Source organism: Acinonyx jubatus, chromosome B4 (genome assembly GCF_027475565.1).
Source record: "Acinonyx jubatus isolate Ajub_Pintada_27869175 chromosome B4, VMU_Ajub_asm_v1.0, whole genome shotgun sequence".
In the NCBI taxonomy this organism is placed as follows: Eukaryota; Metazoa; Chordata; class Mammalia; order Carnivora; family Felidae; genus Acinonyx; species Acinonyx jubatus.
In genome coordinates, this window is record NC_069387.1 from 22108939 (window position 1) to 22122575 (window position 13637).

The 13637-nt window shown below is 47.9% G+C and overlaps 1 protein-coding gene across 17 annotated transcripts in view; it reads left to right on the top strand.

The window, feature by feature from the left end:
• KIAA1217 (KIAA1217 ortholog) overlaps positions 1 to 13637 on the top strand; it is a 747790-nt gene that overhangs the window by 477897 nt on the left and 256256 nt on the right. The window contains exon 1 of one of the 17 annotated variants that reach the window (XM_053225399.1): positions 4202 to 8345. The exons of the other annotated variants lie outside the window; for them this stretch is intronic. Coding sequence (XP_053081374.1) covers positions 8244 to 8345 — 102 coding nt within the window. The 5' untranslated portion in view covers positions 4202 to 8243. Of the gene's footprint in view, positions 1 to 4201; positions 8346 to 13637 lie in introns of those variants that run through there. 17 annotated transcript variants of the gene reach the window in all.

Below are 13637 nucleotides of genomic sequence, written 5' to 3' on the forward strand. Positions count from 1 at the left end.
GGGAGGAGCGAAGGGTGGAGACTGGGGATGACAGCAGACATTATCTAGCAGAGAGGATTGTGAACTACTTACCTCCATGGAGAGACCAGAGCAGAGGTAAAATATTACATGTGTTTAGAGAATGCCTTCTCTAGAGATCATACAGAAAAGATTTTATGTGACGACATGCGTGTAGTCTGTCGGGAAGTGAAGATAGGTGGAGATCCGGTCCTAGAATCCGGTAGTGTGGTTTTCCTTCATGCCCCTGGGTGCCTTTGCTCAGTACTCTTCCACTTGTAACCGTGCTCAGGATTAAGCAACGGAAGTGATAATGCTGTTTCCCACCATTGGTTTTACGATGGTTCGCAAATCCACAAGACAACATTGCCCCTGTGCACCCAATGGTGGGACTGCCCTCAGAGCCATGGGTCTTCCTTGCCCGGATGCCTTGCTCTGTGCTCAGCGCAGATGGTACAAGACAGAGCAAAGCCCCCACGCATGAGATGTTGGTCCATCCCAAACTTTTCAGAAAGGGCTTTCTTTGGCCTTATTTCTTGCCACTCAAGCAAAGCACGCTGCTGCTTCGCTCATCTTTGGAGTGGCTAAGAAAACAGATATTTGGATGGACCACTGGTCATTTGCAGCCTTTGACATTAAGAACATTCCCAAACACCCCTCACGATGACAGTTGGATGTCAGATCAAGTTTTCACGGTAGTCATTAGTAAGGTGCATTCAGCCTCCCGTTCCAGGGGGGACAGGTTTGTTTGTTTGTTTTTGAATCATCTGCTTGAATTTTGCAGCAGGATGGGTTGCATGGGCCCCCTTCACCTCTAATTGTAACTTTACTTGAATCGTTTTTCAGGGTAAGTTTTAAGACTGCAGAGGAAAGCATCTCGGGCCAACTGCCTCGTAAAGGACAATTTTCAATTTATTCTTTGTGGAGCGTGTGTATGTCTGTGTGTCTCCGGGTTTGTGATGATAAGAATAGCATGAACTCAGGTTTTTAAAACTCGTCTCTCTACATGGGGCGTGTGGCTCAGTCGGTCTTGAATCCAACTCTTGGTTTTGGCTCTGGTCACGACCTCACGGTTTGTACGTTCGAGCCCTGCGTCTGTGCTGACAGTGCAGAGCCTGCCTGGGATTCTCTCTCTCTCTCTCTCTCTCCCTCTCTCTGCTCTTCCCCCACTCATGTGCGTGTGTGCTCTCTCTCTCTCTCTCTCTCTCTCTCTCTCTCAACATAAATAAAAATTTAAAGAAAAAAATAAAACTTTTTTCTACCGAGCAATGACAGTAGTGGTCCCATGATATGTTAACTCGACCCGTTTTAACTGCTATCTCGGTTGCTTTTTTTTTTCTCTCCTTTGTACGAACAGTGCTGCAGTCACCTTCTCTGTATCTGTGCATGTGTCAGCAAACGTGAAGAACAAATTCCTACATGTCAAATCACTAATTGACTACTGCTAGCTTACTAGGATTACTGGCATCGAAAGATATCATCTAATTTTCTCTCGACAAGACTCCCCAGCGTATTTGGTCAATAGGAATCTTTGAGAGTGTGTTACAGCCCATTGAGATAAGGCAGCTCACTGCAGCCATGACGGTGTATGAAATGGACCCTGTGTGCAAGTCTGAACACATTACCCAGTTATGTATTAAATGAGCAGGACCGTTTACAGAACATGAGCCCTTTTATTTTAAAAAGGCTGGATCCTATTTGTGTGAAAAAGCATGTCCATTTTCTGTGTGCTTATCTATACATTAAACATTTCTAGAGGGGCGCCTGGGTGGCTCAGTCGGTTGAGCATCCGACTTCGGCTCGGGTCATGATCTCACGGCTCATGGCTTTGAGCCCCACATCAGGCTCTCTGCATCAGCACAGAGCCTGCTTCAGAGCCTCTGTCTCCCTCTCTCTGCTCCTACCCGCCTCAGAAAAAAAAAAAAAAAAAAAACGTTAAAAAAAGTTTTAAAAATATCTAGGATGATAGCCTAATAAATCAGAAAGAGGAGCTAGGGGGAGGGTAGAAGCTTTCATTTTTAACTTCTGGACTTCTCTACTATTTCTATTTTTATCATACGCATATGATACTTTCAAATTAAAAAAAAAAATAAAAACCTAGTTTACAACAAAAACTGTCGCCCTGGAGCATAGCCTGTGTTCTTCCACAGGCAGCTGGCAGTTTTCAGGTGGTCTGAGAAAGTGACTTTTTCTGGCTCACACACCAGCCCAGGAGCATGTTTGTGTTTTGATGTAGTTGTCCTTTGAAGAAGGAAGCGATTCTTTTTTCCTTCTTCTTGATAGGAACAGTCATTTCTGAAGCAGAGTCTTTTTCAGCAGAGTCTCCCCTAAACGACTTTATTTGAGTCAGGATCCCAGCTTTCTAAATAAATGCTGTTTTGGGTTCTGAGCATCATGTGTATTTGGATTAAATATATTTAAGTCTCCTGATTTAAGTTCAGGGGAACTTCTCTTTTTTAAAAAAATTTAATTATTTATTTTGAGAGAGAGACAGAGAGTGCAAGCAGGGAAGGGGCAGAGAGAGAGAGAGAGGAAGAGAGAGAATCCCACGCAGGCTTTGCACGGCCAGTGTGGAACCCGACGGGGGGCTCATCCCCATAAACTGTGAAATCATGACCTGAGTCCAAATCAGGAGTAGGACGCTTAACAACTGACTGAGATACTCAGGCGCCCCTCTTTTCTTTCTTTTTTTTTTAAAGTTTACTGGGGTGCCTGGGTGGCCCAGTCAGTTAAGCGTCTGACTGTGGCTCAGGTCATGATCTCACAGTTCATGAGTTCAAGTCCCACATCGGGCACTGTGCTGACAGCTCAGAGCCTGGAGCCTGCTTCAGATTCTGTCTGTCTGTCTGTCTGTCTGTCTGTCTGTCTCTCACTCTCCTCGCCACTCACGCTCTGTCTCTGTCTCTGTCTCTGTCTCTCTCCACCCAACACAGAGCTCGAACTCACAACCCTGACATCAAGAATCAAGAGTCGCATGTGCTTCCAAGGGGGCCAGCCAGGCACCCCTGAACTTTTCAACAAAAGCAGTAAATTCACCCTCCTAGGTCAGGCCATCCTCATTAGACCCATTGTCAAGTTCTCATGAGTATACTTTATAAGTAAACCTTACCCCTTGCCAAGTGGCTGGGGATCGGTTTTGGATAAAGGGAACTTGAGCTCTCATGTTATAGTCTATAGAGCTGTAATTCAGTTTCCTAAGTGAAATATCTACAGACTATACAGATTTGTAAAGACTTACAGGGAGACAAGAATAGAAGTATCCTGTCACAGGATACCTTTTGCAAAAAAAGAAATGACGCTTTTTATCTCTCAGATCGTGGAAGAAAGCTTTAGACAGCATTATTTTAAACTCCAAATCCTTTTTTAATTCGGATTCACAGAATGCATTGAAAGCACAAGTGTTGTAGGTTTACGTGTTCCTTTTGCACACATCAGTACATATCTTTCGTAATTAAACTTTTCTTCCTTTCTGTGTCTCAAAAGCTATTTTTGAAACTTCACTTTTTCCGTAGATATATTCTTTTTACTTCATGAAATATCTCAGTTCTGCAGCTGACTGCAAACGTCTGCGGAAAGGAACCAATATATAAATGCCTCTTAATGGGATATTTTGTGAATAAACAAATGGCTGACAGTAGTTGGTTAACTTAATTAAAAAATAAAGAAAAATAACTACGCTAGGGAAGAAAAAGAGCAGGATTGTGTCTGTGATGTGAAAAACAAAGAAAGCTGTAATTTTAAACAATTACTTTCTTTTTTTAAAGCAATTTCATTGAAGGTAATATAATTAGTATAGCCTCCAGGTGGTGGCACATCGCTTTTAAGGCTAATTGAACTTTTTCTGTATCATTAGAAAAATGGACCAGGGGCACCTGGGTGGCTCAGTTGGTTGAGCGTCTGACTCTTGATTTCAGCTCTTGATTTCGTGGTCTCACGGTTCCTGAGTTCAAGCCCTGCATCTCCACGCTGACAATGCAGAGCCTGCTTGGGATTCTCTCTCTTTCCCTCTCTGTCCCCTACCTCCAAATAAATACATAAACTTTAAAAAAAAAAAAAAAGAAAAGAAAAACGGACCAAACTTCCTCTTCCATGGGGTAAATACAGTATTTTCCTTTCTCCAAATATTAAATTCTAGGGTTTAAAAAAAATTTTTTTTAATGTTTATTTTTGAGAGAGAGAGAGAGAGAGAGATAGAGTGTGAGCAGGGGAGGGGCAGAGAGAGGGAGACAGAGGATCTAAGGCAGGCTCATGCTGTCAGCACAGAGCCTGACACGGGATTCGAACCCACAAACTGTGAGATCATGACCTGAGCCAAAGTCGGACGCTTAACCAACTGAGCCACCCAGGCGCCCCTGGATACCAGGGCTTTTTAAGACATACATAGTACCTCCAAATCTCAAATGTCCTCATGCGTGCCAGCACAATACAATAAACAGTTTCTCTGCATGCATTCAGATGACTGCAGATAAGTACCAGAAGGCCCACAAGTGTGATTACTTACCGGATGCTGGAAAATTTCACACCAATTATCTCATATATAATCCTCCAAAAATCCCTTACGAAAGCACGCAGAGAAATAAGGAAACCAAAGCTCAGAAGAGTCCAGAGACTTGGTCCCAAAGGCAGCGGAGCAGTTCTGACTCAGGCTTAGGGCATTTTCCTGGGATCCCTGAGGTGCTCACCATGAATACTGTTGTGCATTTTGAGGGTGGATTTCTGAACAACATAATCATGCCGTAAATCTTGATTTACTTCTTGCCTTTATTGCCTCAAGTCCTCATCTGTACCTCCTCCCTTTCTGCTTTCTTGCTTTCTTGCTTTCTTCTTTCTTTCTTTCACATCTCAGTGTGACCCCAAAGGGTGACTTGAAGAAACTGAGGCGGCTGGAACAGGCATCGGTTTGCTCCTTGTGAGCAATACCTCTTAAGTCAAGCCTGGAGCTAACCTGTCAGGAATGCGTTTATTAAGCAAGCTCCTTCCTAGCATTAGACGAAGGAAGCTGGAGTGTGTCGATCAAATTTCCCCCCTCCGTGCATTTGGGGAGCAGACCTTTAGAAATCACCCCAGAGAAAGGATACTTAGTGGTTCAGAGAAAATACTTCATAAAATGCTGTTGCCGACACATTTGCATAATAACCCCCAAACACGCGCACTCTCGTTGCCAGTATTTTCCAGCGCGATTGCAGAAGTTCTTACAAGAGCTGAAGGGACAAATTGGGCAACGTTCCCAGGTAATTCCTTGTGTCGGCCAGAGCAAGGAGAGATCAGAGGCACCGGACCTGGGCCCCCGGTCTCTAGAGAGGCCTGCACAATGGCTTCTGCAAATCTTGATAAAGCCACCAAAGCTTTGTAGAATTGAGAGTTGTTACATAGAAATCAAATTTCTTACAGTTTGAGGGGAAAAAAGAAATCAGATGATCGGGAAGCGTTGGGCTCCAGTTTCTTTCTTAAAACCTGTGTGACAGCTAAGTAGCAGCTGCCCCATGAAGATGGAGGGGTGCTGATTCTCGGGTTCTCCACAGCCCCCCACCCTTATCCCGCACCTGTCTCCCTCACCCGCCTGACTCCTGCCATGTGTGCAGGCCTGCTCCACGAGGCGCTGCGGTGAGGTGGGAGCCCTCTGGCTTTTGTTGTTGGATAGAGTTAGGTTCTGGAACCGGTTCTTCCACTTTCTATTTCTGTGGTCTTGGGCACGTCACCCTATCTAAGGAATCTTTCATTTGTGCAGCCAGGTGGTTCACACCTGGGGACAGAGCATAAGAAGTACTTGACCCATTATCTGGCTTAGTAGGTGCTTGTGACACGGAAGCCACTATCATGGAAACATCTCATACAACATTTTGTGAGAGAGGATCCGCGTCTTTGTGTCTTTGTGAGAAAGGATCAGTGGCAGTCAGGGTCTTAAATGTTCCTGGCTGTTCAGGGTGGGAGGCGCCTGAGAGCTGAGGCAAGAAACACCCTAGTGTTAGGGAGAAGGAGTTGAAAGCCAGGAGTTGACTAGCCCAGGATGACTCAGTTTCTTCAAGGCAAACTGGCTCCAGAGCCAGTGACTTTCCACCAGCCCACAGAAAGGCCCGAGGGTGGACTTTTGAGCATTAAATATGTGGAAGTGCTTTTTGAATTCAGTGTGAGCATAAGGTAATTTCAGTCAGCATAGAGGTTTGTACGGTCACCTGTTATCAAAGCGTCACTTGTCACTGAGCGCTCAGAGTCTCTGGTGTGGACGGGTCCTGGCGAGGCGTCGGGAGTTGAGCACTGGCAAGGCCTGCCTTCAGAGAGCTCGTGCTAGCGCAGGCGGCCAGGAGAAAACAGATGTACAGATGGCTTCAGATTGAAGTGAGTGCCATGAAGGCAATAAAGGGGATTTTGTGAGAGGCAGCCACTCTCACAAACAGCGGGGCAAGGCACAGGCAAGAGGAGTGGTTAAGTGCAGGGATCTCAGGGCAGGAAAGGGCTTGTCTGGTTAAGGGCTAAGACGCAGGTGGCCTGGGAGAGGTGGCTAGGGGCTTAGGAAACCACTGAAAGGAATTTGGATTTTATTCTCAGTGTAACGCAAAGGTCTTAATCATAGGAGTGATAGAATATGTTCAGCTTTGTTCAAACATTGTGTTGCATAGACGTCCCTTTGTGGGGGTGGGGAGGGGAGCTTTTAACCAAGCCGGTCTCCCTGCTCTCCCTCTTGGTGACCGTCCCCAAAGTGTCCTTTGGCTGTCCAGAGTTCCGTGGCCACTGTGGAAATCCCCGGGACCGGCCGTTTACAGAAGCCTGAGAATCTGTGACTTGCTCACCCAGGGTCCCACGCCTGGTGTCCACAGACAATCCACTGTTCTTGTCATTAACCAAAAGGCCAAATGCTGGTGTTTTTGTTCTTTTTTGTTTGGTTGGTTTTCCTAATTTTCAACAGTGTCATTAAGTCTCACGTATGCAGAATAGCCACTGAAATGTTTCATCTTGACCACAAAAAAAGGCGTAAGGCGATACAACAGTGTCTGAAACGGGAGACACGTGTCCTATGTCCCCGAGTTGGGGTTTTTCCAACGGCATTGTGATGCATCTGACCTTTGCCTTCTCATCTGCCCGCAACTCACAAAAAGACATCATCAGTTCAGATTTTAGTCCACCCAGGTTTTTCCATCTTGTGCTGGTCTATGTGAGGTCAGAAACTGTCAACAAACAGTTCTGCCAGCTCCCATATGGAACCCACCGGAAGCTCGCCTTTGCTCAGAGCTCAGACTGGGCCTTCTGATCGCACCCCACTCAGGGTAGCTGACAGTGGCGTGCACAGGGTGCCGGTCCCACCAACACTTTTAATACTGGGCGTACTTCACTCCGGGCTTGCTCGCAGAGATTTGGGAAATGCTGAAAGTGCCAGTCGTTAGCATTCGCCTCCCTCATTTCATAGGGGAGGAAACAGCTTCAGAGAAGGGATGGCCTTTGGGTCAGCCTCACAGCTTGTGACGTCCAGGGCAGGTTTGCGATCCAGGTTTTGACTCCTGGTGACCCAGTGACCCTTGCACACGTGCCCATGTTCTTTGGAGAGCACGCTCTGAGGGCGGTCTGGTGGGGTAGGTGACACAGGCCGTGCGATCAGGAAATCGGAGGCCAGTTCTCTGGATGGTTCTCAAGCATTTGGATATCATAGCCCCACCCCCATCCCTTTTCCTTCTTCTGTTCTGGAAGTTCTGGCCTTGCAGGTTTTGAGGGTTTTGAGGCAGATTATTCGGCCCTCGGGACAAAGCAATTTGACCGAACGCTGGTGTTGAGACAGCTGACAATTTGGTCTTCGCCTCATGATGCGAAAAGTAACTTTGATATGAACTAAGCAAAGATCTCTCTTCCATCTGAAAGTGCACGTGGCCGTTGGCTGCCCAGATGTGTGCTGGTGAACTGTAGATGGCCCCTTCTCACTTTCTGCGACGTGAATGTTCTTGAATGCGAGGTGCGTGGGCCGAGCCCGTTCGGCCAAGTGAAACAGATGGAAAAGAGGAGGCTTCTTGCCCTTCTTTTTGGTGTCCACATCCGGATTTACCTAAACCCCACCCAGGCAGCATTTGCGTAGCAGTGAAAAACCGGTATTTTCTACCCATGAATCACACTGCAAATCCTGGGCTTCTGTTCTCTGGGTGCGTCAGGCCGGTGTGTGGGGAGGATGGGAGCTGCTGAAGACACGCTGAGTGAGGAGGGGAAAGGTCCCTCCACCTGGGGGCCGGGCAGGTGACTGCCGACCTCCACCTGCCGACCTGGACATGGAGCCGTCTGTCTGCCCGCCTGGAGAAAGCCCGAGAAAGGAGGGTGGAGTCTTGAGTTTCTGCTGTCGGGGGCTCTGCAGTGCAGCAGAGGAGAGCAAGGTACATGCATGAATCTGGGGGGTCCCGTTCTTCCCGGGGTCCCTCTGCTGTAGAACGCGCCCCTGACTACCTGCGCCCAGCGGTTCCCGGCTGCTTATTGCCAAGCGAGGGCCAGAGTGGGCTATGGGTCACCGGGGTTTCTTTTAAGTCAAATTATGCTTCAGTGCAGAGGATAATTGCCCACAGCAGTTAAATGTTGTCTAATGATAATTAAATCGCCTCTCTTTACTCTGAAAGAGCTCTTCATTTTCTGGACAAAGGCAGGAAGCATTTTTCTTTGATTATACAGAACATCTCTAGGTAAGGTATAATCCATCTTAACTGTGCTGGGCTCTAAAATAATGAGCCTGTGGGATCCTGATTTGGAAACGCTACAAAGATGAGAAAACCAAGCGCTTCCAAGTTTCAGAATCTTCTCAGAAACCAACAACAACAACAAAAAGCTGCCCTTGCCTCCTGCCTCCCCCTTCAGCTCTGCCTTAGCACTTTGGTTAGGAGTCTCTTAAAACACGCACGGCTGCTTCTGAACCGGTCTGGATCACCTCTGCAAGGTGTGGAGGGGGTTTGGCGTGTCCCATCCCGTTCCCCCCTGGCTCCGTTCCTCGTCACAGACGTCGATCTGCCGCGGGAGCCCGCACAGCTTTGCCAGCAGAGACCTCAGCTCTTCTCAGCACCTGACAGGCCGCCCGGCCTTCTTCCCGGGAGGAAGACGTTTCCAGACAGCGGAGGGAGCGTGGAGACGTGGGCTGAAGCCCACCCGAAGAAAAAAGGAGAGGCCTCAAAAACGAAAAGCCCCGGAACAGGAATTCATTTGATGCGTCTTTGTATCTGATCTGTTATTTCATGTGCCTGATGTCCTGTGGCCAGAATTAAGATGTTCTGACAAGAGACCTTAGGAAATGTATCACGGCGGTCGAGTTTGATGTAGGAATAGAGTGGAGGGGAGAAATGAATGTTCCTGAAGGAATGGAACCAACGGCAGTTGCAGAAAGCCTGCGTTTTAAATTTTAATAGAAATGATTGGCAGTATGAGGATTTGGGGTGTGTGTGTGTGTGTGTGTGTGTGTGTGCGCGCTGCTTTGTGTTGGAGCGTTGGAACCTTTTGGCTCAGGCTACTTCTGCTTTCTCAGGCTGTGGGTGTTGATTCCATGGCCTGGGGTGCGTCCTTCAGACTTCTTTGGGCTGACGTGATCCTGAGCGGCAGAAAGGCTGCAGGTCAAGGTATGGGTCAGTAAAGAATAACTACGGAATAAGACACACAAGGTCGCAGGCAGGAGAAAACCGATGCTGGTCATTTACATGAAAGGGAAAAGCCCGGGACTTTTTACCAAGGACTGTAAATTTGAAGTGGGCGGAACACAGGAGTCTGGCACATATATGTGTATTTAACCGACATGGTCAGAAAAACACTGTTTTTTCTTTGTTAAATTACTCATTTATTTGTTTTGGGGGAGAGAGAATCCCACGCAGGCTCCATGCTGTCTGCGCAGAGCCCGATGCAGGGCTTGAACCCACGAACCGGGGGATCGTGACCTGAGCTGAAATCAAGAGTCGGACGCTTAACTGACTGAACCACCCACGCACCCCAGAAAAAACTTTTTTTCAAAGAGGGTATGAGTGGAGGAAGGTGACGGAAGGCACAGGCATGGTGGTGGTGGCATGGTAAGGAAGGACAGGGTCATGGCCTGCACGTGAAGACTTCAGTTCTGTCCCTCCCAGAAGAAAGGATCGAAGAGCATTCCGTTTTGGAGAGGCTCCTTCAGTTTCTACCTGGTTTTCTAATGGCTTCTTAAAACCTGGGTCTAGGAGGAAGTGAAAAGGAAGATCCCATTTATTAGGGAAGTGGCTGGCAAGAAAGTGCTAGGCTCCTTAGGGAGGATGGCGTGGCATGGGGTGGGGAGCGCGTTGGAGCCACACCCTGAGTTCCCCTAAGCCAGTCAGAACATGAACTGGGTCCCTGATGCCCTCACACATCCCCAGGACCCTTTCCTCTTGAGTTACCACCTGGTTAACCTTCCTAGTCTTGAATTTGTGAATCACCCTAACTCAGATCAAAACCAAACTCAGAATCAGAGAACGTAGGGGCCGCAGGCTATCGCCAACCATCCCCAGATGACAGATGAGGTCACTTAGGCCAGAAAACATAGGTGGCTTATTCAGGGTCACAAGTCAGTCTTCCGGAGGATAACCTCCCCACTGCTGGTCTGTGAATCTTCTGGAGGGAGGGCAGAAGGATATGGATACAGCAGGATAACTCAGGAGTTCCGGGTAGTTTGGGCCCACACCCTGATGGCTTCCCTCCATCCCAGTGTCCTGGCTGGGCTCCTGACTTGTCTTCGTGTTTTTCCCTCGCTGGGCTGCACCAGGTGGCCTGGAGGAGATGAGTGGCATTCCCTCCCAGGCAGCGTGCCTCCCAGTGCTTAGGTACCACTCCGTCCGAAACCCTGGCGATGAGCCCCGTCTCTGACAAGGGCTGTATGCCAGACAGACTCTGGTTGGGGAAAGCAAAGTGATTATAGGTGAAAAGGACAATGCTGTCCCCGATTATTTATTGTGTGGTCCAAACCCCTAATGCCGAGGCACACACAAACACATAGATACGCAATGGCCTGGGAGATTTGAAATCCTGACCGGCTTTGCAGAGCTGGGGCTAACAGTTGTACGAAGTGACAGCTAAATGAGAAAAAGCAAATTTGGGAAAGAGCCACGCTGAGAACCGGTGACTTGAAGTACAGTCTGCTGAAGTCAGGCATCATGGAGACTAAGGTTGGAGCCAGCCCAGGGCGCCCACCACGTTCAGAAGCAGGTCCTGTCGTCCGGGGGCTTACGTTTTAATGAGCCCGTAGATGCCTGTCCGCACTGTGTCATCACGAAGGTGATCGCTTTTTCTAGCAAACTGTTTTCCCCTCAAAGCCCAGGGCTCAGGGGCAGCCCTTCAAAGATGAACCACTGTCTGATTCCCGCAGACGCACACGGAGGAAAGTTAAGCTCCTTCTGCCCTGTTCAATGGTGATGAGATTTCCAACTAAATTCAGTAATCAAGGCACTAGCGCTTGCAAAGGATGCTGGTATTTTTTTTTTTTTTTAAGTAGAGTAGTCTACCTGTGTGTGTTTGTGAGTGTTTCTTTCCATAGGAAAATGAGAGTGCAGATTTTTTTCACAAATGAAACTTTGGCTGTCCCACATGGTCTTTCTTCACTGAAAGCATGCTTGCCAAATCACTTGGAATTACCCTAATAGGAACGTTGTCAAACGACTTTGGTGCTAAAACCTTGGGGGTGCCTTCGGGAAAGTCCTGGAGTCAGCTGAACTCGCTGTTACCTTTACTCTCTCCTTGAGCACCTCTGAAGATGGTAGCTCCCTGGCTGGGGTCCCACGCCCAACCACCTTGCCGAGAGGTCACCTCCAGGCATCACGCAGAATGTTCTCAGTGCTTCCCACTCTCCTCAACCCTTTTCTCTCAGATGGAGAAAGGGGAGGGCGTGAGAAGAAAAGCAGACAAACTTCCACTCCCTTCCGTGCCCCCAGGCCCAACCCCCGACACACACACACACACACACACACACACACTCACACCTCAGGGTTGAGATTCTTTCTCTTATGAAACTGGATTCTGAAAAGTTGAACCATTTTTCTCTGTCTGTGTTTTCGCTCAGTGGCTCAAAAGGGCTCAGGTGTCTAAATTTGGAATTTTCCCATGGCTTTAAGATTCGGTCCTGCAGATCTGTCCCCTGTAGGAGATCGAGGGGCCTTCCCTGGGTTTGCTTTTCTCGCCCTGTACAGAAAACAGAAGGGTTTAGGCCTCACGGGCTGTGAGGGCGTAAGCAGGAAGGAAAAGATCGTGTAAATCGAAGTACTCACATTGTAGAATCGTAGCCGGATTCCGCGCGCGCGCTGTGCCAGCTACAGACACGAAGATGACGGTCACATCTCTGAAGGATTAGGAAGGAGATGCACAGAAGAGCATGTTACCCTTCTGTCTGCCTGCATATGTGTCCCTCGGAAAGGCTTCCCCAAAGTGGTCGGGGAGCCTCTGACTAGGAAAGACACCACGAAAAACAAGGCCCTACTTGTTAGCTCCGGTAATATTCATTTCGCGCCACAGACGACATTTGACTTGTGCAATCGTCCCCCAGGAAAGAGCATATTTAATTTTTGAAAAAATTGTGAGATAGAAGATAATCCGCCAACAGCTTTATCTAGACTACTGCCTTTTCTCGAGACTCGACAGAAATTGTTAAATACTGGAAGGTTATTTATTGGGCCTCACCTGTTCTGTCTGTGAAGAGAGATGTCCACCCTTTACCTAGTTTGCCGGACTATCATGAGGAAAGATATCATGTAGATTTATGGTACTGGAGGTGGGGGGGGTTCAAAATGCCTCTTCAAAAAAGAGAGTTAGTTAACAGGTCATATGAAGTAACTGTTTCCTGTGAGTTCCACATGGTGGTTCTCAGTGCCACAGAAACTGTGGATCAATACCTCTTGGCCTTTGTACCCTTCCCCAAACGACTGCCTATGGCTGTAAACGTTTATTTTCTAGCTGTTCTATGGAATTTGGCAGCCGCCTTCTAAATAGCCCTACAGAAGTTCATTCAGTCTGGAAATTTGCTGACCTGATTTTTTGTTGTTGTTGTTTCAATGGGAAAGGGGTTCTGGATTCTAATTCTGTATTGGGACTCAGTAAGCACTGCTCTCCCAGGCTGTGATGGCCTGAGAGGGGGTTCTTTCCCCTGTGTTGTGGGTTAGCGAGGGCCCCTTCCTGGGACCAGAAGAAGAAGTTTCTTTAGTGGTCTGTGAGGAGGTTGTGGGGAGGGGTTGCAGACTCTGCCGGTGAGGAGGGATGGGTGGGGCTGTTGTGTGGAGGTCGGGGTGCTGTGTAAGCCTAGTTATTGTAACCAAGACCCCAAGGCTAGGCTTGGGGGGCAGCTGATGGCTGGCAAGAGTTGCCGGTTCATGGAGAGGCTGTTTGCCTGAGCGAAACCATGGGAAAAATCTAAATTTAGAGACCTGAGCTCTTTCCAGCAACTGAGCCAAGGCACAGTAGATGGAATTGTTTGGCCTTTGAGAATCCAGTATTTTTTTTTTTTTTTTTGACACACAAGGATCCAGTTCTATGGGGGAAGGAGGCTCCACACCTCTTGTGTGTGGGGTGGGGGGGTGGAAATAATCAACATACAGGGATCCTTGTAATATATTGGATCTATGTCACTGTCTTCAGCCCCATTCTAGTTGTCAGAGGATTCAGGCAGGACAAGGTGACAGAAGATGTAGTGACAGGAAGGTGGAAAG